This window comes from Mya arenaria, chromosome 13 (assembly GCF_026914265.1).
Source record: "Mya arenaria isolate MELC-2E11 chromosome 13, ASM2691426v1".
NCBI classification, from domain to species: Eukaryota; Metazoa; Mollusca; class Bivalvia; order Myida; family Myidae; genus Mya; species Mya arenaria.
In genome coordinates, this window is record NC_069134.1 from 54,152,840 (window position 1) to 54,178,589 (window position 25,750).

General features: G+C 34.3%; 1 protein-coding gene across 1 annotated transcript; it reads right to left on the reverse strand.

Annotated features, from left to right (window-relative positions):
* Positions 1–20,508: 20,508 nt before the first annotated feature.
* Positions 20,509–24,992, reverse strand: LOC128213348 (uncharacterized). Its single transcript, XM_052918956.1, has 2 exons — positions 24,509–24,992; positions 20,509–22,414 (listed from the first exon to the last, which is right to left on the reverse strand). Exons 1-2 carry the CDS (start codon positions 24,820–24,822, stop codon positions 21,046–21,048), a joined length of 1,683 nt encoding a protein of 560 aa, XP_052774916.1. The 5' UTR covers positions 24,823–24,992; the 3' UTR covers positions 20,509–21,045.
* Positions 24,993–25,750: the final 758 nt, after the last annotated feature.

The following is a 25,750-nucleotide window of genomic DNA, read 5'->3' on the forward strand; positions in this document are numbered from 1 at the left end:
ACAGTTTTCTTTACTGTTTATTAATATAGATTAATCTGGAAAAAAAATGCTTGCAATACAGTGTCAAATTATGCTAATATCTGGTTTTAAATGGTAAATTTGGCACACAATTAAAAGAACGGCGTTTTGCAATTGTCCATATGTTGCTGAATTTTTACACATTTGCTGTAAATGTCACATTTTGAATAATTTACACACAAACAAATTTGACAGGGGTGACTTACATCTTCACTTTCTTGAAATATGGGATTCTTGGCTGCATCCACTCCAAGTTTTAAATTGTTTGACCACTTCAGGCTGCAGGCACATCAGAATTTGCAAATTACATAAAATCAATGTTTTTAACAGAATAAAACTAAAATATACTACCGTGAAGGTATGCAATATCCCAGTTACCAATCATTTGAGGCATACACAATTCTATATATTGTCATAAATTTGATATAGTCTCATAGTGTTCATTTAATGCATTCACAGATCGTGACAAAATTGATGAAATATGAATTATTACGTTTGGATAATTTGCAATGAGTATTAAACAACTCCAAGGAAATTGACTACAAAGAAGCATTTCGGAGGAGCCAGAACTGCACATATTTAGAATCTCTTCTTATTTGAAGACATTTTCCATTCTCTGGAGGCGGTATAGAATTCCAGAAAAAACTAATTTTGAGCAGCATTTTTGTCCTTAAAGGTCCTCTAGAGCATCAGCAACCAGGTGACTATAAAAAGAAACAATACATTTGTGTTTTACAGAATGTTTATATTATATATATTTTTCATATTTAATTTAAGTTCAAAAATTGATGTTTAATTCTGCGATGTGATCTTTTGTCAGCTGTCTTATATCACATCACTGGTTTGCAGATATTTACGCAAAATTCCAAGACAAAAAATAAAGAATTAAAGTTGTCAAAGCGGTAAATCTGAGAGTGCAGCTTTAAAAACCTTATTGAATTATCATATGTGAATTAGAGGGGTGAAGAGAGTGAGCTGTAGGATTTCTATTTCGTAGTATTTCTTTAAAATAGGAATTTTGTTTTATTTTGTTGCCATGATTGTTGAAGTAGATGATTTTCTTGTCCAAATTAAATGTACACTCAATAAATCATCAATCTTCATCATAAATGAAGTTTTGTTTAATTGCTTATATAATAAGTTCTTAATGTAATGCTCAAATAAAAGAGCTTACAAAATAGTTTCACAAAAACAGACAAATAGGAAAAGGTTGTTATATTAGAAAAATATATAATCTCAAAGCCGCGACCAGATATAATTCACAACCGGCATGTCATTTAGGAATGAATCAAACAGAACAGATAAACTTAAAGAATCAAACCCGTTCAAACAATGCTACAGTTTTGGACACATTTTCGTACAGTGATTGTGAACTACTAATAAATTACAGCATAATGTCATCTCCAGTTTAAGTTCTGCTGGCTGGTCTGTCATCATCCCCATCTCCAACCTGTCGCAAACAATATCAAAGTAATATGAAGTTATTAAGGAATTGGATTACTAAAAAGATGCACTATACTTAGTTGAAGGAACTACTAAAAAATATTTCATAAGGATAGTCCCTAAAGCCTTCGAGTTGGGTTGGTGAAGCTGGGAATTATACTAAATTGGCAAGAGAGGAATGAATGGATATCAAAATTTAATGTGGGGGAGGGGCGGAGAAGATGTAAGTGCTATAAAAGGGTGTCAAACCGGAAAACACTTATTTGTTATTATAATATGTATATATATGTATACAAATCACAGTTTTCTGACTGATAAGTCAATGGAGAGATACCCCCATTTTCCCCGAATAGACACCTTTTTCGAATCGATCTGGAACAATTTGGTTAAATTGTTATAATTTTATATGAGAAAATCAAACTGAAATGGCAGTTTGAATACAAAAATCATTATTTAATATGCAATATAGTTCCTAGAGGTAGCATGTCAATGAAATACATAACAGGCCAATAATGACGATATTTTTAACATATATCTCTATTCTTATTTTATTTACTTGTAATCGTATCTTGATGAAAATACATGTTTGGTGCAGGACCTGTATGTCCACTTATGAACCCTGCGAATGGTTGGACAAACCATGCCCGTGCCACTGAAAATAGATGCGAGGTTGGGAAATCGGTCAATATGACCTGCAAAAGCGGAAATACAGCTGCTAAGATCACTGCGATATGTATGCCTGACCACACATGGAGTGATAAAATACTTTGTCAAGGTAACGTAATACCCATTTTAAAGAAATTGCGATTTTGGTATGAGCAATGTATTAACTAGGTCTGCATAGGTATAAAACGTATCGCTTAAATGACATTTTAAAACATTGGTGTGTACCGGAATTGTGCTAGACCAGTTGTTATATTTATTAGAATTGAGATGCCCTTCTAATTTCGTTTAGTGTACACGTCTTATATATCATTTGCATTTCATTTAACGAATGCTATTTCTGTAGAAAAAGGCAGTGTTTCTGACAGTCAAGTGGCGGTAATTGGTCAGCCGGTGGTGCAGGGGCATTTCTGGTCGTTTTGCTAGCCGTTGTTGGGTTTATTCGTTATCGTAGGTACAATTATTGTCACTAACAAATAACCTAAAGGTCAATTTTCTAAACGATGACATTAAATAGTATTTGGCCTAAGTACATATCTTGGTTCACAACCTAAAAAAAATATGATGAAATAAGTAAAATGTAAAGTTTAATGCAGTTACAATATCTAAATTGATATCGTTGTTTTGTTTTTCGCAGAAGATATAAGAATAGCAAACAGATCATGACGAAACGTTACACAGAGAGCCCATCTATAAATCGGGATCAACAGAATGTTTATTCGGAAATAAGAACTACCGAGTCAACATGTGTATCGAAAGGTTAATGTTTTTTCTGTCTTTTTGTTAATTTTCTGGTTTGTTGAAATTTTAGGATGATCATAGTTCTTCTTTTTCTTCAGGTAGTTCAGATTATGTTTATGCCCAATCAACAAAAGCTACGTGTTGGAATAACTATATCGAGGTAAGAGATGGAAATCAAGTTGACAAAGTATATTAAAGTTTTGAAATGCAGGATAGGATGCCCAAAACTGCTATCAAAATTAACAACTTTAATGATATCGTTTTTTCGACTTCATATTCAAAGGAAATCCAAATCCAATGCAAGGTATATTCATTATATTCCATTGCCTTACCCTATTGCAACAAAACGAGTTCTAAAATTTATTGTTTAAATAATCCCAAGGTGTATGCATGTACTGCATTTAGCCTTAAGTCAAACTCATTTCGTATAATAACAAAACTAAACGATCGATGTATTCGTAGAATAATAACTTCTTATTTAACCAAATTTAATATATTACTCGTAAATTGTGTATACCCGAAAAAAAATTTGAGGGTATAAGTTTATTTCAGTGTAAGATCGTATTTTATTTCACGAGTGTTCATAGAAAAACTATATATTCACTCGTGGCTTCGCCACTCGTGCAAAAAAAATAGTTTTTCTATAAACACTCGTGAAATATAATACGAACTTACACTGAAATAAACAAATTTTCTGCTTCTTTTATGCTTATTTCCAGAGTTTTATAGAATTTAATTTTTTTTCTAAATTGCTCCCTTTTTTAAAAAAGGTGTTATTTTCGCCGCCACCCGTGGGGCGCCCCTCATGCAAAACTTTAGGTGTAAAGTTTCTATTTCCGGTTTTATGAGAAAGAGTGCCTGATATTATTTTTTATAGTTTATTATTCGCTCGTTTGTAGTCTAAAAAATGTATGCACAGTTTTTTAAGCGTGGTATGAATACATATCCAAATTACTAAGCCGCCATTTATTGAATGTAAATTTGAAAGGTCGAATGTGATGTCAAAACAATTGCGGATAATCATTGGATATAAAACATTTTTCTTAGTTTATGAGAGTGGTTCATGCTACATGGATATTCAGTCATGTTAGTGTCAGAGACCGGTATGATTCGTTTGAAAACAGGTCGTTTTTCCAGGTAATGATGAGGACCACGCTAGTTTGTTGACAGATTTGACGCTTGAGTGGAGTAAACAAATCAGTTAATCTGTAAACTGCTATGTGAATTTTCCGGGAAGTTCGTATTTCAAGGACAAACAGTTCCAAATACATTTGAACAATGACATAATATTCTATTTATGCTCGAACAGTTGTTTTCGTCTTTAATTTGTTTGGTATGACAGCAAAGGATGTTATAAACATCTTTGATGCGGTACAGTACTGTCAACATCAATCAGGAAACAACCCTGTTCTCGTTCATTGTATGTAAGTGAATGCGCTTCTTTTCCCTTCAATCTGGCACTGTTCAAAACGAGTTAAAATTCACTGTAAGTAGGAAAGCCCTATAACTTTTTTATTTTGTCATTAACATGTTGTTTACTATAATATTAAAGGACGAATTAAACACGGTTACTTATACATTAAAATAAGTTTTAGGTTAGTTTTTTCCCAACTGCCATTTCAAACTGCCCTTTGAAATATGTATTATACATGTTTTATAAACGCATGTACTTATAAACGTTACAATAGTACATATCGTGCCGTGCAGCAGTCGCTGTCAACTCTTCAAATGAAAAGCTTCTTTCTATTACTTTGGTTTGATTTTTATCATAAAAAAATATTTATTATTGGTTTAAAGCGTTTAGAAAACAAAATTGTTCTCGATGATGTTTGACGAAATGATCTTCATTTTGTCATCGATAATGCTATATTGTTATTACAATTTTATCATCATCATCATCATCATCATCATCATCATCATCATCATCATCATCATCATCATCATCATCATCATCATCATCAGTAGTAGTAGTAGTAGCAGTAGTAGTAGTTGTAGTAGTAGTAGTAGTAATAGTAGGGACAATACACATTCTTATAGTGTATAGATGGTTGATCATTACTTTATCACACTTTCAGGAACGTAGCAGACAGAAGTGGCTTGTTCTGTGTTGCGTCTTCAATCTTGGAGAGGATGTAGATTGAACAAGACGTTGCTATTACCAAGGTCATCAACGAGATGAGGAACTACAGGGAACATATTATCCCCTCCGTGCTGCGCATATAGAAAAAATATGTGTTTCATGCTTTGGAGGTAAACTGTGACTGAAACACAGCAATAAACACGACCAAACACGTCTGTCTAAAAGAAATCAGTAGCATAACATTTAAAGGCAGTGAGACCAAATATTAATATGACACCATATTTTAAGGACTAGTTTTAGTTTGTGCATGAAGTAATCAAGGAGTACATTATGCAAAATGAAACATATTCACATTTCACCGACTGAGGTCGACGTGCTGTCAAGCAGTGTGACATTAATATGGAAACAACGGGCTTTTTAATAATACGTGTATATTGGTAATTTTCATATAACATACATGACGTACCAATTGTTTATAAGCTTTTATATAATCATTACATACTTGATTGTTTTCCTGATTGATTTCGATGACGTCACGTCCGGCGTACATAAACAACTTATATGATGGCGTCTTCTGAAAAGATGGGATATGTGGATCCTGTGACCTGTGTGAATACACTGAGAAGGCCGAGGGTCGACATGGTTCAAACCAACGGTTCAAATACCCTTGAATCACATATATGGACGCGTTTTTTTGCATTTTAGGAATTCTTGTTCTTTTAAACATGTCGGTAATATTCAAAAGATTTTGGCGGATATGAAAATATGGTATCCTATGTGTAATATTACATTTTACTTTCAACGGACGGTGCTAAATCATTGGGGTATTATTTCAGAACTACACAAAGAGGGGAGCGTTAATCGTTACCAAGACACCGCTAGAAAGACCAAGACAGACTTCTGGTGGTTGGTGGTGGAACACAATGTCCATACAATCGTCATGATGAACAACAGGAGTAAGATGAAGGTGTGGTCGATTTACAATTACAAAGTTCCACTTTCTTTTAGGAGCGAAGATAAAACTTGCTCTGGCTCTCAAAAATATCGGACTTCTCTAATAAGCATTGATTTTCTTACAATAAGTAATGATATATCAGTCCTTTGATTCAATCTAAACTATAAAGAAACGGAAACGATGTGAAAGTAAGGACGATTTGATTTATTTAAACAGATATTCATTTACCATTTTTTAAACCAATTTCCCTATATACATATACATCAATTTTAGGATTTGAAAGAAAGCATGCAGTTTATTTATTTATCCAACATCTCTTTATAAAATTGATTTTGTTGAGAACTCTTGCGATATGTCAGTGCTAAAATGTTGTCTGAAAAGAGGATGAAGGAAACGAAAACGTTGTCTCTGTGACGGAAACTACTTGCGTTTTGTTATTTTGTCTGTTAGGCAAACTTTTTGGCTTTTGATTTAGTCTCACTTAATGATATCACAGTATTGGTAAATTGGTTCGTTCGCATCATTACGTAGATTCCCTTACTTATTTCGATTTCAATCATGCACTGTCGGATTTAGGAAGACGAGATATATTGGCCTGTACATGAAGAACTTGAAACATATTAAAACATGACGATAACCAAGAGAAGCGCAGAATGCTTAAGAGGATTGAGGAATATAACGTTTGATTTAAATCGCTTTGAAAAGGTGATGATGATTTTTTTCCTTCATCATCATCATCATCATCATCATCATCATCATCGTCATTGTCGTCTACATCTTCATCTTCATTGTCATCATCAGCAGCAGAAGCAGCAGGCGCAATAACAACATTATAACAACAAACTTGACTTGCACAATAAAACACTCAGATTTAAGCACAAATGAAAACGTGAAAAGTGGAGGAAGCTAAAGGACAATATTGTAATAAAGAAGAAACCGGAACAAAATAAGTAAAACATGTTTTGCTTCAGACCTAGAAACGTTTACAAATACAGTTTGAAGGATGGCCTGGTGACTCAAAGCTGCCCTCTTCTCCTAAGGTTGTTAGAATCCTCCTTGATGCGGTTCAGTACTGGCAACACCAATCAGGAAACAACCCTGTTCTCGTTCATTGCATGTGTTATTGCACTTCACTTCTTTACTATAAAGTTTGACATATAACAAGTTAAAACTCATTGTTTATAGGGAAGCTCTTTAAATATTAATTTTGTTATTGACATGGTTTTCCTTATGAACAGGAAATCTTGAACGCGGTTAATCAGAAATTGTATTTTGTACCGATTAAAATGTAACGAGTGCAATTGAAAATTTCCCATAATTATTTTAGTGTATTTTAAGTTTATATCTTAATTCCTTTGGTTTTAATGCGTAAAATAAATTGCTAATTTATCATTATTTGATTTGAAACAAACCAAACAATTGTTTAAACTTAACGAAATAATCGTCCTGTTACTATTTTATATATGATGTAAGAAGTGTTTGCAATAAATACCTAAAAACACTACATTCTATGCTTTGCTGGACCCATACAAGACCGTTTTCACTCCTACCCCAAAAACCTGAAATTGTCAAGTCATAACTGAATAAAAATAAAATAAGAATTATCCCATTTTGTAGCGTTATTTTTTTACAAGAAGTTTATCGGATCCAATGATAGACAAATAAACGTTATGTTTATGACAATTTTTAATTGATTTTAATCATTCTGATTATTTAACAAGTGTATACAAGATAAATCGCAGTGTCTGGTGTTCATATAGTATAAATGTAGGAGGGCAAGCTTGTATATTTCCTAACAAGCATTTGCGGTTTGGTTTGTGTTTTCTTAGCGGTCTTTGAAACAATATACATATTATTTATACATATATTATACATACGTGATCATTTAGTCCTCAGTTGGACTGGCCGTATACACAATTGCAATCTTTTTATTATTAAATTTTCATTTTTTACATTATATGTTGTTTCAAAAATGAAATATACAGTTCTGAAGGGAAGTAACTACATTTGATATTAAGTATTTCTTAAAGTTGTTATTTTCCCTTCTTAGTTTGAATTAAATACATTTTTAACTGTTAAAGCTTATGATTTAAAACGTGTTTTCTCCGTGTTGCGAAAACGACACAATAATAGCAATATTAATAGCTCATCGAGTGTTGCAGTTTACGTCACGACCTAAAATAAGGTTGTTATGGGGCGGTTATTTTACTGGTGTACACGCTGGACGTCCACACAGTCATTCTTGTATAAATATGTACACCAACGTTACGAGTTGTCCGGTCAAAAATTAAGTAGATCAAAATGACCGATAAGATAGAATCAAATCTGACCGGCAGAAGTAATTTTAATGAGTCATTTGGTCTAACAAGCAGTAAGTAATGCCAGGCAGGTTTTAGAGTTCCTGTTAGAATTATACCAATTAAATCATGGGGAATATATTTCCAATCAGAAACATCAGTTATTCGTACATACAGTTTCTGGTAACTTAATTATGATATATCAACTTGGATAGAAGTTGTTAGTAGGACGTCTCAGAAAATTGGCGTATGTATATAAAATGACGTTTATATGTCACGAAAGGATTTCCATAAGGACGGTCGCATAGTGATACATATACATCCACTCGTGTGTCATGTAATTAAAATACATAAATTAAAAAACAACAACTGTAATACCATGATCGAGTCAGGCATTGATTCACCTTGAACTTTGATGGAAGGGACTCCCAGCCAAGTTCCTCTAGGTATTCAAGTTTATTGATTTATTGGCGGGTACTCGTACATACAACAGGATAACTATTGACAAACACCGCATTGTATGAATTGTCAATGGTTTAGGAGACCCTGTCGATTTTAGACATTACAGTATTTGTTTAATAAAATGAATAATTGGACAGTTTGGTTCCGTATAAGCAAGGGGAAAATTATTGATATTTTAATTCACCCTTCTAATATAATCGAATCAACTCTATGTTGTTGCCGAAAGAACATTTAAGTGCTCTTCGATTATTGAAGATTTACATAATAAGTATTGAAAGCTGCAAAAATGCCACTGTTGCCGTCATTTTTTAATGAATTTTAGATTTAAAATATCTACCACCGAAAGGCAAGCAGGTGATGAAATATCGTGTTGTAATGAGATACTTCAGCCAGCTATTGGCAAGTTCAATTTAATGTCCAATGATTTTTAATCAATATTCATTATAGTTTTATATGTTTGGAGGTTCGTGCAAACTGCTGAACAACTAGCTGATGATACAGAAATTGGGGGAAACTGCTGACGAGATAAGTGAAGAAACGTTTCGAAAACTTCAAAATTTGGTTAACTTCTTTTTACCCCAACACATTTCGCAAGATATATATATATATATATATATATATATATATATATATATATATATATATATATATATATATATATATATATATATATTATTTTTTTTTTATTTATTCCTGAAAAACATTGATTTTAAAATCTTTATAAATCATGTTGTTGTTGTTTTTTAATCATCCCCAACCACATTTACATTTTGGAAGACCGTTAATAGTTGTCATTGGCTAAAGTATATTAAAAACATTCAAGTTGATGTAAAGTTTACAGAAGATGCAGGTATTTTTGGTTGACTTTCATGGTTGATTCATTTCATATTACCTTTACTTTCTATTTGTGACGTGTATAGAAACGTTTTTATAAATATGTATTTGTTGTTGTAAGATTAGTTATGATCGATAGCATTTGTTTAATTTTTATTCATTGCCGATATAAGTGTAGTTTGAAATGCAAGCAGCATCTTTTGTGTAAAAATGTTAGTTGATTTGGCAATCAGAATTGATATAAATATACTGTATAGTTGTATGTAAATGAGTTAGTAGAACAATTAGAATTTCACCACCCTTATATAGCTCACCGAGAATCCAGTTTCAGAGAGCTTGTCAGTTTGTTAAGCAAGAATCGTTATAGTACTGAAATTATGTTATAAGCTATTGCTACGGTATATATGATTCATGGGCAGTTCTTATCCTTAGAGATTCTAGTAAGAGCGATAGCACAGCGACAGAGCAGTTGTGGATAGTCTAAGGAGCGTTGCGATTCATTTGGTCATCGAACAGACAGTTAGTATTCGCGTCTTTTGGGTTCAGAGTCACTTTGGACATTGAAGGGACGCTCTGAACATCGGCATCGATCTAGGTTTGCAGAGACTCGTTCGAGCTTGTGAAATCATCAGCTGTACATATTGCTTGACCGTAATGATTTGTGTTGACTGCTAAACCTAAAGTCACGGACGCCTTGCGACAATATATAACCACCGAGACCATAGGGCTTGGAAGCTTCATTGAAAGGCTTAGCCACGGAAATCTTGACACGTTTCGGAAACTATCGAAAATATTTGACGTCAGCTTCAGTTTGAGAGACAGGTTATATTCAGCCTAGGTGATTGCGGAGTGAAACCGACGGTGTCCGCCTGAATTATTATGTATAGGATATTTCACCTTCGATTTTCTTATTTAAACTATTAATGTCTTAGTAAATACATAAACAATGGAAAAAAAGTAAAACATGCAGTATTATAAGCTTTTCATTTCCCTATGCTTCATAAAAATTTCATAAAAAAGATTATAATTAAAACAGTGAAAGCATAATTATCTTATTTATTCAAAATATTTATATCAAACTTAAAATATAGAAATATAAAATGGTTTATAAAACGAGTGAACACACAACATGCATGTGAAATCCTGCACGAAAATAACATGGTATTTTGTGGTTCTCTCCCTTGCCTTGGCAGTGTTAAATTAATTCCGGATAGCGCTAAGGCATAGCTTAAGATCAGGTTTATTAAGTACTTACTAAGCATTTTCATTAGTATATATATTATTATTCTGTAAGGTGCCGTTCGTATTTATCTACATGTAACACATACTAATGTTTATAATTATTTGGAAATATACAATGTATGCTTATTTAATTTTGTTTTTTTCATGCAGTATGTATAATGTATGTTATATATTCTCATGCTCTTTTTTCGTGTTTTTGTGACATGTTATTTGATGAAGACACCAATGTCTTGCAGTGAAATAAAACAAATTTACCTAATACACCGACCATCAATGCTTATTTAGTTTATCACGATAACATACTCAATTTTTCAATTTGATTATAGAGTCAATTTAAATATTTTGATAAACTTTAAAACAAAATATATTTTTGTCACGTTTGGTTAGGATTTTAAAATATTTTGGTCCAGTTATCATAGTATCCAAGTCCCGTAAAATATAAATCAACATTAAAAACTGTTAATTTATTCTATTTTAGATGAATTGTTGCAATAAGTGTTTCAATTTTACGTTTAAAGGTGATTTCATGTGCACTTAATCAAACAACATTTCTAGAATAATTCCAACAGAGGGTTGAAATGTAATCATCACAGAATTATTTAATTTAAGATTTAATAAATGTTCTAGCACTGATAAAACATTAAAAAAAACTTTTTAAAGAAACTTTAACTTTACCAAAGTCTCCGGATTAGGGACGATTGCACCATGTTAAACGCGTTCTTTGTACGTTCTTACTACGACCAGGAAGATTACAAAACGCGCTTTCCAAGTGCTTATAACTTCCTCATTACGTTCTTATGACTTGCGTCCTGTCAGATTTTTGAAGACGTAGTGGGAACGTGGCCGAATGTGATTAGGGCATTAATATGCATATTATGTTCATGACAAAAGATAAGATTATTTAAAGTCGGCAAAGCATTATACAGATAACATGAGCTCACAAAAGTTATTTCACGACTATACTGATTTCATCAAGAAATTTAACAGATGTTAAATGGCTAGGGAAATATAAGGAACTGTTAAGATGACATGAACAGTCCCAACATATATTAGACACACATGCTAATAACGATAATATAAAGTAATATAGTAATACTAAAACAATGAGGCTCAGAGCAATTATTTAAGACACATATAGGAAGAAAAACATAAAACCTCGTTATTTAAAATATAGTGGAGAAACAACAACAACAACAACAACAAAAACTACTACTACAACAACAACTACAACATATTACAACCTGAGAAAACGGAAATAATTAACTTATGGCCAAATGTTTTTATCAATCACACAGTTTAGATACAATAAATGACTTGCTTATTGTAATTGTATTTCAGCTGATGTTATTGAGACAGTAATGCTCATTGATGTGGACATTGTGGTGAGTCGGCCAATCTCTACCTGCAAGCAACCAGTCGTCTACCGCCTATATGACCCCAGGATTAGGATTGTAATTGGCTTGGTTATTCGTGCTAAAATTAGGGTTTCTCGTGGATAATTTGTATTGAATTGGTCATTTGACGCTCACACGGGATAACATAAACATCGAATTAAAAATGTCCACAAGTTTAAATGTCCATGCCTGCATTTTGTGTTGCATATAGCATGCTTACATCCTGTCTCGTGTATATTTGTCTTTTTGGTTCGGCATTTATCATAACATTAATTATAAGTTTAAATGTCCATGCCTACATTTTGTGTTGCATATATCATGTTTACATCCTGTCTCGTGCATATTTGTCTTTTTGGTTTGGCATTTATCATAACATTAATTATAAGTTTAAATGTCCATGCCTACATTTTGTGTTGCATATATCATGTTTACATCCTGTCTCGTGCATATTTATCTTTTTGGTTTGGCATTTATCATAACATTAATTATACATTAGTGTGGGTGTGTTGTTTTCCTAATATTTTAGGGGACCAATTAAAAGTGCTGATGTGAGGAAGACGACTACAAGTCGGTACAGTTCTATCGAGTTCTATATGACTAGTGTCTCAATGATTAAATTTGTTTCGTTTCAGTTGAAGCAATCATTCAACTTTGACATCACCTTATGTATGGAAACTTTTGTGTCCGATGATCCTCGATGAAAGGGTTTTGAAGGTATGAAATGCATGAAGCGGCCGCCGTCAGATTTTACGTGAGAGATATCTCAAACTCCAAGGAACATCACATTGGCAGGATTTAGGACTTCGATTGCGCATTTTAACTTTTCAAGCATTTGGGTGTGCAAACACATTTACTGTCCGCAAATATTTATGGACATTATTTAAAAACGTGCATTAAACTTTTCGCTTTGAATATGTTAAAATTCTACTCACACGGCATAAGTGTATTATATGTTCATACTCGTTGCGATGTGTTGTGGGTAGAGTTTTCCAGAGCTTTTTTCATTTCATAATTTGACTGTGGTTTTAACTCTGGTTTCTACTCTGGCCTCGCATATCTTTGTAAGCGGGTTTGAAGTTTGATTGCCGATTAAGTCCAATGTTTCACTGCTGGACAATTTAAAGGAAATATTATTGTGGTATATTCATCTTGGAAAGAAATTGCTAAGGTCAATATATTGTGCTGTACAATTTATACATGGATTTGTTGAATTGCATGTTCCGTTTTTATTGACAATTTTAACTAATAGTTTTACTACAATATTCACTTACTGTGGTTTAATATTATGTATGTGAAATAGATATGTGCTGTCAATAACAAGCCCGATTAATGAACCCCGTCTATGGCACAACTATAAATGTGTTTATTGTGTATTATCACCCTTAAGATGAATAATAAATTGTTTATGTTGTGCATGTAATATAATGAAATAGAAAACATACATGCCATTATTCAGAAGTAAGATGAGTACGTATGTTAAATGAACCAGGACACAGGTAGGATAACATAGTTATTCGACTTGTGTTGAAACTATTTTATAAAACAGATGTTTCACTTGCTTATATGAAAACGTTTTGTATTGAATCTGGATTACATATTTATATTGCCAGTGATATGATTTTGATTAAGTTACTAGCATGACCGGAATTCGGCCTGGAATGTGATGTGTTTTAAGGAGCACCAGCCGTATACTCGACTTGTCTTATGCGCGAAAGATTCTAAGAAACTTGAACTAGGAACATAAGGACATTCTGGCGTAGAGTGTTTAAAGTTATTCAAATTATTTATAATTTACTGTTGTATTTTAAGCCGTGTTTGTGAAAAAAACCCACATATACCCCAATTTTCCGCCATGAATAACAAACATACACAGCATAACACTACGTAACAATAAATTGGTGACCTGCAAAAACATATAGTTTTAAAAAGGTTACACCTGGAAAAAAGCCTCACAAGAGCCTTAACATTAAGGTTGTCCGGTTAGCTTAGTTGTAATGACGACACTCTATTTTCTTCCTTTTTCCTTTTTATTTTCCTTTTGCATACATACATACATCATCATCGTGCATATCTAAAATGCACCAAGCTCATTTTGAAATAAAGTTTACACCAAAATTGTCTAAGCGTAGTATAATATTAAATTATAAATTGTTATGCCATTTCTTGTTTTTGTTATAAGTCTGACAAAACGGGAAAGGTCGATTTCAACGTTGTAATAATAATGTATAAATATATCAATGTTCAGATTATCTATCTTCTGTGAAAAAAACAACAACATGGATCATGGATTAGTTATGGCAAGCGTTTGTGCTCGCACTTATAAGCTAACATGTCTTGATATTTTGTGAACGGAATGTTACAATTTTATAGGGACGTGTTGCTTTTGAAGTGCAGACTTGAACTTGTTTTTCGTATGGATGTAGTTGTGATCGAAAAAAATATGACGTAACACTTTATAATTGCATTTTTCGTTAGTAATCAATAAAATCACCAACTCGTTGAACCCGGCGCTCGGTTAAAACTGTTCACGCCCATTCCAATTAACGGTTATAACCGTATATAGTATGGTGCGTTGAGCATCACTTATGTTACTGAGTTATTCATAGTCAAAACATCCATAAAGCAGTTATGGAAAGACAGATTATTAACAAAAAAACTGCTAAAAATCAAGTTAGAGAGTCAACTGTCTGACAACGACGACGATGAGGAACTTCAGCTGTCACCGATACAGCAGTTCTTCCAAGAAAATAATGACGAACTCTATGCTTTATCGCGAGAGGACTATATAAAAATGCTAGAGGCGCGCTGCAAAAGGGACCCTCAGCAGCTCAGGCAATACCGTCAATACTTATGGGACCGCGTTGGGGGATCTTCTTGGTGCCCGTCCGGTCGCCTGAAGTTCAGAAAATCGCCTGATAAGAGCTCAAAGTTCGCAAAGCTGGCATCTGACTGTTAAGTATTACAACACTTTATCGACGGCGAACGCACCTCAGAGATTCTCGACATTTTATCGTTAAACGTGCTATTAAAAGATTCATTGTCAATCACACGGGGTGTCGACACCGATGACGGTAACACCGCTTCCGGCTGCCTTAAAGAACTGGAAGTACCATGTGTAAGTTGATGACTTGAAGTTTTAGCTAAAAAATCTACAGATTTATTCTCCGATGTGAAAAAGAGTCTTACTAAAGTGTTTTCCTTGCAGGATAATACGTTATATTAATAGAATACGCGCACGCCTGCCCAGGATGTAAGCTAAAACATAGTTGAATTACAGAAAACGTTTGTCGGTATTCAGGAATCATGCCGAGTCATTCATGAAAATGCTATTGATGTTAAATCAAAATTAGTTAGCTAAAATACCAATGTATCAGATACGCTAGGTAACAGCCCAATCGAACTTTCAGACAACACTTCTGTTACTGAAAAGCAAAACACTATTGATTTCGCCAATGATGTTCATAAAAATATGTCTTATGACGAAAGTCATAACGACCAGTCTGTTGTAAGCTCATATATGAATGAACAATACATCGCGTCAACGACAAATGTTGCTAGCACGGTTCACGTTTTACTCGAGAAATCAATCTCTAGTGTAGATCGAGACAAAACGCAATTATCAAAACCGCCGACGAAAAGCCTCTCTGGTACAAACCAGTCGAAAGCATGTTACTTCAAACATTGCAACGTATGCCGAGAAAACTAAAACTCGGTGTAATGCGATTTCGAACATTGGTCACGACCCTGTCGATAGTAATGTACACACATTGCAGCAATCATTTTATGCGATAGATAACGTTGAAATAGACAGTTCAGGGTTCATAACACAGTGTAAGCGCCTTTAAATAGCCTACTGTCTGGGCAATATTCATGAGTAATATACGGGGATGTTGTTGATTTCATGAAATCAAAAAAGCTTCAAGCGACAAACCCTTAGAATGTTTTATGGCAGCGAATCGGTATCTATAAAGTTAAATTTGCCTTCGGACAGTTCTGAAGATGTAGAGAATGATGATTTTTGGCCACCTGACATGGTGTTTAGACGTTGGAAGACAAGATCCGATGAGAAGACCGAAAGGCAATCTAAGTTTAAACATAATGCAAAACTTCAAACTAATAGGCGTGATAGGCAAAGTTCATAAAATTGTGAAGCATCCCAGTCAAAAGGCATGACATGATACAATTACAATCACGATAGTCGTGGCGAGAGGTTCGATGACTATGGCGAGAATTGATACTCCGACGATTATTAAAATCGTATCGATATACAAAATGATGCCGATATATATCGCCACGAATGCGACAGGCATGACGATTTTTACGTATCATACATGGATTATAAAAATTCTTAGACAGTATTCTTGCTGATTTCATTTACCTGTCTATGGAACATAATGATTCATCTTGCGAAACAAATGTAGAATACTGCGGGAAAGCTGGCATCGCTTTCATCTTTCGTAAGAGACTGCTTGCTAATATCTTGCAAGTGCATGCGTGCCTCAATAACAGAGTAATTGGTATCGAGGTATGCAATGTTCTCGATATACCAACGTATATTTTTGGTGTATATTTACCATGCTGTAAACTACAGATCATTTTATTTTGAGGTTATTGGCGAATTAGAAGCGCTTTTTTCCCACCTCAGATAAGTAGATACAAACAAATGAACATGCTAGATAGTCTTATCTTGCCAACGGGCAAAGATAAAACAAGTACCCGTCTGGAATTATATTTTATTGTCATGATACTATTACCTCCCTTGTTAAAGACCGTCGCATCATGGACACCTTGTCTTGTGGCAATATTTAGAATCCTAAATAATTATTTCTCGCTTGAAATGACACCATAAAAAAGATTTCAAGCACCATTCAAGAAATAATACTGCACTCTACTCAGAACTATTTCAAGACTGATTCGACTATTATCATAATCTGAATCACTGCGCGCATATCCATGACAATCATGCACAAATCTATACGCATTTATTTTCTCTACGCACAAACGAGTTCCAACAAAAAAATCATTTTTACCTGATGTTTTTTAACTGAAGTGTGAAATAAAGCATCTACCACAGCCGCTCGTGTAAGATAGGTTCATCCGAGCCCTCGCGTCGTGTGTTTTGCGTAAACGAGGTTTGCCCAGGGCCATGTAATAGTTGCAGTTGAATTTAATGAAAAAATATACAACTATAGCCCAAAATCTGTGGCATTAACAAGAATCCGAGAAAGCTATAACCTTTCCTCTTAACCTTCACTATATCTATGTATCCAACCGAACAATGATAGATCATATGATGGTAACCTCCGATTTATATATACGTGTCACGTCGTATGAAGTCATTGACAAGAGTAAAATACTAACGTCTGATCGCTTGCCATTTGTCATGACCCTTACTGCAGATACTCAAAGTCGAAATGCCGTTCACGATACGAATGCTAGGCGAACTCATGTCGCTTGAGATAGACTTACACCTGTCGACATTTGCATGTATCAAACACTGTTAGATTAAGCGTTTATAAACGAGAACTTATTTATATATACTCCCAGACATTAATATATTAAATGAGATCATTGTATCTGTACTAGTAGCAACATGTGACAATTATCAACCAACAAAACACCCGATACACAAACTAAAAACTTACTGGACTGATGTAATAAAACAGTTATATTTAACTGCTAAACAAGAATTTTTACAATGGATGGAAATGGTCGTCCGCGCTATCCAAGCGATGATTCATTTAAAAGATTTAAACGAGCAAAATCCTTTTAGAGCTTCACAGCGGAGGCTCTCCGAATCATTTGTTCAAAATGTATTTGAGAAAATCGATAACGAGGCAGGAACAGATTACATGTTATTCTGGTGCCTTTTACGAAAGTATGAAAAACCCTAACAGTGTTTCAAAACTCGAGGTTGACGGCTTAAAGTACGAGGGTGAGATGATAATGGATAGTTTTGCTATTTTTACTAATCCGTATTTGATGTAGCTATAATGAGCCGCTTTCAGAGTTTGAGGGTGAAGTTAAAGACAGATTTAATGAAAAGAATCGCGATTCTTTACCAGATAACAATGCATTTATATAAAATCTTGAACATAAATTTTGGGTCACGATTAAAAGATTAAAACGAAGAAAAGCGCCAGGTCCACACTCGGTGTCAAATGAACATTTTTTAACTGTAGCCAACCAGTTATTATGTCACTTAAGATTCTGTTCAATAATACAGTACGCTTCAAAGAGTATCCAGCGTCATTGAAACGTAGTTACATCATCCCAATTTAGAACGGAAATGGCAAGCTACGGTCAAGTCCTAGTAGTTACAAGCCGATTTCACTTATTCCTACATTTTGCAAAATTTTCGGGCGTGTCATCGTATATAGATTTGATAAAATGTCATTTTCCAAATTCAAAACAAACAACAACAAGGCTTTAAAAAAGGACTGAGTTGTTTAACTGCAGTCTTTAATCTTCAGGAAGTAAGAACGCATAATCTCGATAGAGGAAGTAATGTTTATGTAGCTCAGTTAGATATGAAAGGCGCCTTTGATGTTGTCTGGCACGACTCCTTATTTTTGAAATTGTACGATCTTGAAATTCAAAGGAAGCTATCGAAAACGCTACTTAATGGTTACCAGAATCTTACAACATACGTGAGGTGGTCTGATTCAACGTCCAACTCTATAAATGTACGTAGAGTTATCCGCTAAGGGGGGCGTTCTATCAGGTTTCTATTATTTTGTGTGTATTAACGACTTGCTAAATCGATTAGAAAATCCGGCTATGGCGCTAAAGATTGTTCAATTGCTGCAGGCATACCCTCGCAGATGACATTACACTGGTTACTTTGACGCTCTCTGATCTTCAAGTATATGCTTGATATCGAACAAGACTACGCAGTTCTTCACAAATATGAAATCAATATTACAAAATCTTGTTGCTTGTCGTTCATCACCAAACGCTTGTCAGTTCCATTATTAGTAACATTTGCCGGACAATCGCTTAGTGACATCGAATCGTCCACTCATTTAGGGATATTAGTTAACACCAAATATGGAATGTGGTCTACAACGCGTATTGAAGAACGGTGCACAATGGGCAAAAACTAATTCCATGCTATGAAAGGTTATGGACTACATGGCGAGGGTCTTAACTACCACAAGCATATTTACAAAAATATTATACCAACTATTTTGCATGGAAGCGAATTGTGGAATAACCTCAAGTCATCGGATCTCGATATTATCAATAGAATTTAACATTATGTTGTTTTAATAGATACACTCGTTCTGACATGTGTGAGTCTAATAAGCTAAGTCGAGATAACGCTTTGAGAAAGGATGAGTTTTTCGTCAGTTTTCAAAACCATTGAGGTATGTTCTTTTGTGAGTTATCTGATATGAATGAATGGAATGTATTGATGCCAAAACAAGCTGATTCTAAGACAAAAAGTAAAATAAAAGTCAAAACTGTCAATCTGTGAGAGTGCAGTTTTAAAGACAAAATATATAACAACTAAAATATATGACAGAAAAGAATTACTTTTTACCTATACAACTTGAGCGTGTACCATTGAGTTATAATGTTATAACAAGTTTTGAAACTCGAACTGTGGTATCAAAAGGCTTATCCCCGGCATTAGTAAATTTCATGCAAACTCTGTGCTTCATAAGGATAATATTGCAATTGTGTGTCAATGACATATCAATGACAGACAATTTCCTTACGCTTACAGATGTAAGATGAAATGTGAAAACACCTCCGGTACATAGCGTTTCATTTTCCTTGTCACTTTATATCTTTAAGTCCAAACAAACGTTATGTTGTGGTTCCTTGTACTTGCTAAATAGGTACGAAAAACAGTTTACTTTGGAAAGTTATTGTAAATCGTTATATTGTTTAAATACATTTTGAATTTAAAGTTGTCAAATTTAAATGCACAACAAGTAAACTGTATAACATTATATAAATATTAGTGCCACCGATAAAATATTTAGGAAAAAACAAAAATGATTCCGAATATAGGGTCAGGTCTTAAAAATAGGGTCGGCAGGGTAACAGAAACCAGTCCATTAATTTGGTTTGACCTTAATAAAAACATGTGGAAATATACAATGGACACAACAGGGAAAATCCCATCATACGAACGTACCCTTTGAAGTTGTAAAGAAACCGCCTAACCCATTTCTTGGGCGGATGCAGTGTTTCATATAAGAGGGGCGTTAGAAGTGAGATACGTTTATTTGTATCTATTGTATGCATTTATTTCGGTTCATTTTTGTATATATGCATTTGTATTACTTCTATTGGTTGTAATTTATATCACCACTCCGTTTATGTGCTTGTACATTATTAAAATGTAAGTTGATTCAAGTGTGTAAATAGTATGTGACCACAGATTTATTTGTATATATATATATACATAGATACATTAGAATATTTCTATACAATAAACTGTACAAGATATTATTTAAATGTTGTATTTTTATATAGCTTATCAAACTATAAATAAATGACTTTCATTTTCCCTTATTTTGTCATAATGCTTGTTCACTAGTTTAAAGTTCCAACGAGTTTATCATTAGTCTTCATAGTTGCGAAAGCATTTGCCGAAGTACTCGATCTGAACGATCTAGTTTTGAATTTCCCTTTTGTCATCCTGTCTATAGCCTTCGATTGACCGCAATATTTTCTGTTTCGAAGTTATATTCCACTTGAGGTCCTTTTCCCCTTCTTTCATCTCACCAACAGTCTCCCAGTCGTTTATATACTCCATAATACCAAAAACAAAAATCACACACTTGAAAACTACCTGCCTTGACAACTGAACTTGCCATCTTGTTACTGTCATAACATATAGCTTACAGATATACGTTACATAGACCTACAATATAATGATACCTTAATCTGATTCGCAGCTTAACACAGCTTAAACACTAGGATAATGTCACTTCCACTATTTCCGACAACGAGGCTGGAGGTGTGATTGAACCACACTGACACAGGCTTACACAAGCCATCAACCTCCCTGACAAGTGTGGCCAACTTCTTTTGTCCTTCCCGATCTACCTGTAACACAGTATTTGAATCACAGCCACACACAAATACATGACCACTGGGGCTTACACATAGTCCAGCAGGCTGGCGTAATTCAGGATCTTTTAAAGTAGATAGCACTTTACCAAATTTATCCAGAGTAACTAAATTATGCGCACGGTTATTTGTAACATAAATTCTCTCCCCGTCAGGACTAATAGCACACTTGTACACTGTTCTGCCACCAGCCTTGTCTTCATATATCTTGTTTATCATGTGTCCATCCATGGTGTACAAGTACAAGGCATCATTGGAACCCAGATACAGGTGGCCCTGGTGGTATATAATGGAGCGGCACCTATGGCCTGTGTTGAAATTTCTCACTGCCTGAAGCTGCCCTTTAATCACTGTCAGGAATTGGACTCCATTTAAAACATCAGCATTACCCGCTACAGCATCGTAAGCAGCTACAGCAATCTCGTTACCATAAATATAACACAAGTCATAAGGAAGAGAAGACATATCAAGGTGATCGATGACGTTGTACTGCTGGTTCAAAAGTATCACTCTGTTGTTGAAGTCAGCAATGATCACCTCTCCACTGGGCAACGCACACATACCTAAGATATAGCAATTGTTTGCATCTTTCTTTATTTTAACAGAATAGTTACTTTGCCATTTTGCTTTATGCACATGAATGGCATCTTTTGTTTTAAATATGGATTGCTCAACGTTGCCAAGGCTGTTTCTGAGAAATGGTAATACACTTTCATCAGATTTGAACCTCAACCCTTCCTTTGGCCTTCCCTGTATTTCTTGCATCACACTAGTTACTTCCTTTAACATAGTTTGACATTTTCTAAATCCAATGTAAGAATTTGTCTTCTTCTGATTGCAAGTAATCTGATTTAGTTTGTCAACCATGTCCTTGAGTTGATCATTCATTTTAGCACATGTTTCCAAATCATCTTTTGCACACTGCTCTAGATCTTTCATCAAACTATCCAACTGTTGAACAGTCTTTTTCTCCATCTGGTCTAAGATCATGTTTATCTCTTTACGGTGAGCCTTGATTTCAGCAATGATTTTCTCGTAAGAGTCCTTCAGTGAGATTTGGTCTTTTTTCCCGGCATTCATGAGCTGATCGAGCTTACTCCTAATATTGTCAACTGCTGCTGGCAGCAGCTTAAAATCTGCTGTGTTCAGGAAGCCCCTCGCTAGGTCATCCAGGTGACTGAATTTGCTACATAACCTGAAATATATACGCATATGAGTAATGAGCACCGCAATGATAATACATTGGTAACACACAAATGAACTCATTTCTAAAATGATTTTTTAATAAAGGCTAGTCAAGGTTGTGCTTTACGGTAAATTATGAAATTAGGGCTATGATAAAAAAGAGGGTCAAATGGCTTTATATCACTCACTTGACTAAAATGACCAACATCTATGTTTTAAATAAAAAGATTTCGTGGTTGCACATGTCGTCATTGGTTACTAAGGAGGTCGATGGTTGCTAAGGAAGAAAGTAGTTGATAAGAAAGTCATTGGCTGCTAAAGAAATTCTTTGGTGCTCAATTTGTTAGTATTTGCTGAGTAATTTTATATTTGAGGGAAATTAATACTTTTTCTAGGGAAGTCAATACATTTGTAGCTGGTTATTATAAGGGACATTGGATTAAACAATAATTGTAAAAGGCCTCTACACGAGACTACATACCAAATATCAAAGATTGGCGGTTTCAAAGAAGAAGATTTAGGCAAGACAATTTGAAACTACAGGAGCGAGCCCAGCTTTGACCCCAAGGGCAAACAATTGAGCAATATTTGAACAATTGAGTTACATATCTAATATCAAAGGTTTTGGACATGCGTTTCAAAGAATGAAAATGATACTATGAAATTATATAAAAAACGTGGGACCTCTAGTTTGGGGCTAGCTTTAATGGCAGGGACACAATTTCCTTATTCGCAATAAAGAGCGATTGCATGAGACTAAATACCAAATATCTTGGGTATGGGATTTTCAGTTTCAGAGTTGAAGATGTATGTAAGATATTCATAAAAAAATGAATAGAGTTATATGTCAAAACCTAGTCCCGCCCCCTGTTCCCATGATTTAAATGAACAAACAAAAACTTAAAAGATTTTGACAAGGAGCCAACTAATGAACATTTGAGTGGAATAAAGTTAATAGCTGGCGATCGGTTTCTAAACGGAAGATTTTCTAAGTTTTCCGTACTGTGATAAAACAAATGCTAGCCCCACCTCCTGTGTTTTTTTTACGAACCAACATGGCTTAAAATAATTTGACAAAGGACCATATTGAAGCGTGACAAGAAAATATTAACCTGTTAACCTCAAACTTAACAGAAATTATCAATATTTCCGCTGTGATTGAGAATAAAAGGATCTGGATTTTGATTTTCAAGTAAATCTCAAGACTTTGACTTTGACCAATTAACCAAAAAACTGAATAATCGTGAAAAATAAACGTTATATGTGTGAGGACTCTACAACAAATTATCCCCATGTTATTGATCGGAAGCTATGTGTTTAGTAACGGTCAACACGACGGTGAACTTAGACCTATTATATCCATTACTCATAGGAGTCATCTGTTGACCATGATCATTCTGCATACAAGGTGTGAGGACTCTACAAGAAGTAATTACTAGCGCCGCCATATCTATGTTTAAACAATGCATCGCAAGCGATACAAAACGCCATATTTTCGTCATCTTTCAAGCACATGTTTGAAAGTAAAATACCATTAATAACATTGGGAAAGGGATGTTCCCTACTTAATTGTAATGTGTTGAAAAAAATGTCTGATATAACAATGAAATCTATAATTTTCTCACATTTAGACTCTTTGACGATTGAGTAATAACAAAGATTGTTGTATTGTTTGTTTGCATAATTATTTTCAGATCAGTACTGTTTAGCAAGAGATGTCATAGGAGCGTTGGCGATGTAGATGTGTTGGGATGATAACCAATTTACTTCTAGATAAGACATTAACCTTTAAGTCTAGTGAACAAATGTTATTCACGAAACTTTCCCATGCAGGTTTACATTTTTATGAAAATTATTCAAAATCGTTAAACATTGAGTATAACATCTGATAAACGATAGTAAAGGCCACACAGTGGGAATACTAAATACCTTCTTTCGGTGAAAACACAACAACAAAAACGATTAAATCTAGTAGTAATTCTGAAGACTTTCATCAATCAAGCACATCTACTTAGAGACGCATGGCAAAAACAAAACCGTGTCTTTCTAGTTTGGTTAGATTTTTTACTTCGGTAACAGTTACATTCTGGTTATAAACTCTCACCTGTGGTCGAGGGTAACACAGACACTGCAACACAATTCCTGGTGGTCGTCACAATGGACATTTAGCTTGTCCCTGTGTTTGTCACATCTATCGATAAAGAACCCGGCCCATTTCTGAATGTCGCCACGCCCAAACACTGTATGCTTCTTGTAATAGCTCCCATGCCTTGTCACACACTTGTCACATAAATAATTTTCACATTGCGGACAGAAGTGCTGGGCTTCAGTGTTCAAGTCATCTTCCTCACACTTGGAACAACTGTAGTCATGAATCAGGTCAGATCCCTTATACATTGATGAACCTCCATAGGCCATGTCTTCTCAAAAGTGTTATTTTTTGTTTATTCAAAATGTAAAAGGTCAACATGAAAATTATGTCAAATATTATTTATAAACACTATCCATAGTGCTAATAACTGTATTTAAGTCTTTACTAAGACATGAGCAGCGACACCGCATCAACATTCACATACTTGTGAAACGCTTCTGCTGTGACAAGATAAAACCTAGTAACTGATAGTTAAGTACTTGTCATACACTAGATCCCGGAAACGATATTCTTCCATTATCCGTTTTAAACTTAACGCACCAACATAATACACTCGACATGAGGATGTTTCCTTTATGTTTGAAGTAGAAAAAAGCAGATTTTGATATGATTTATTTAAACAAAAGCTTTATTCATTGCAATTTATGTTTGTCCATTAGTTAAACGCGTAGTTTAAAATAACATATATAACGGATTTCTATATTTCAAAGAGCATCGGGGTTTTGGGGTTACGGAAACAAACATTTAAAAAAAGCTTTCCGTTTTGAATTTTTACTGATTAAAGTATTTCAGCACTCTTTCATATGTTTAGTGTTCCAGAACTGACATAAACGCAAATTGAGCGTTTTTTTACCGCATATAAGTTATAGTTATATTTTTAACACTATGGTTTATTCATTACAAAGTAATGGCTGTTGACGAATTTATGTAAAGTCCCTTTAATAAGCAAAGGGCAATTACTCTAGAGTTACTTAATTTATCCAGGAACATATTTTATTTTGTTGTGCGTTCAACAATTCTATGTAGATAAACACAATTGATTCAATGTGCAAACATGTATATTTAAGCTGAAAATAATGGCTTCGGTTAAACAAACCAATTTAAGAGCAAGGGCATTATTGTAACATACCCAGCATAAACCAGACAATCATGGGCAACAAAAGAAGCACTGTAGAAATGGTGGTCGGACAATAA

Coding starts and splice junctions, on each gene's coding strand:
- LOC128213348 (XM_052918956.1), bottom strand. CDS start 24,822: ATGGCCTATGGAGGTTCATCAATGTATAAGGGATCTGACCTGATTCAT. Junction 22,415..24,508: donor TGTGTTACCCTCGACCACAG/GTGAGAGTTTAT, acceptor TATATATTTCAG/GTTATGTAGCAAATTCAGTC.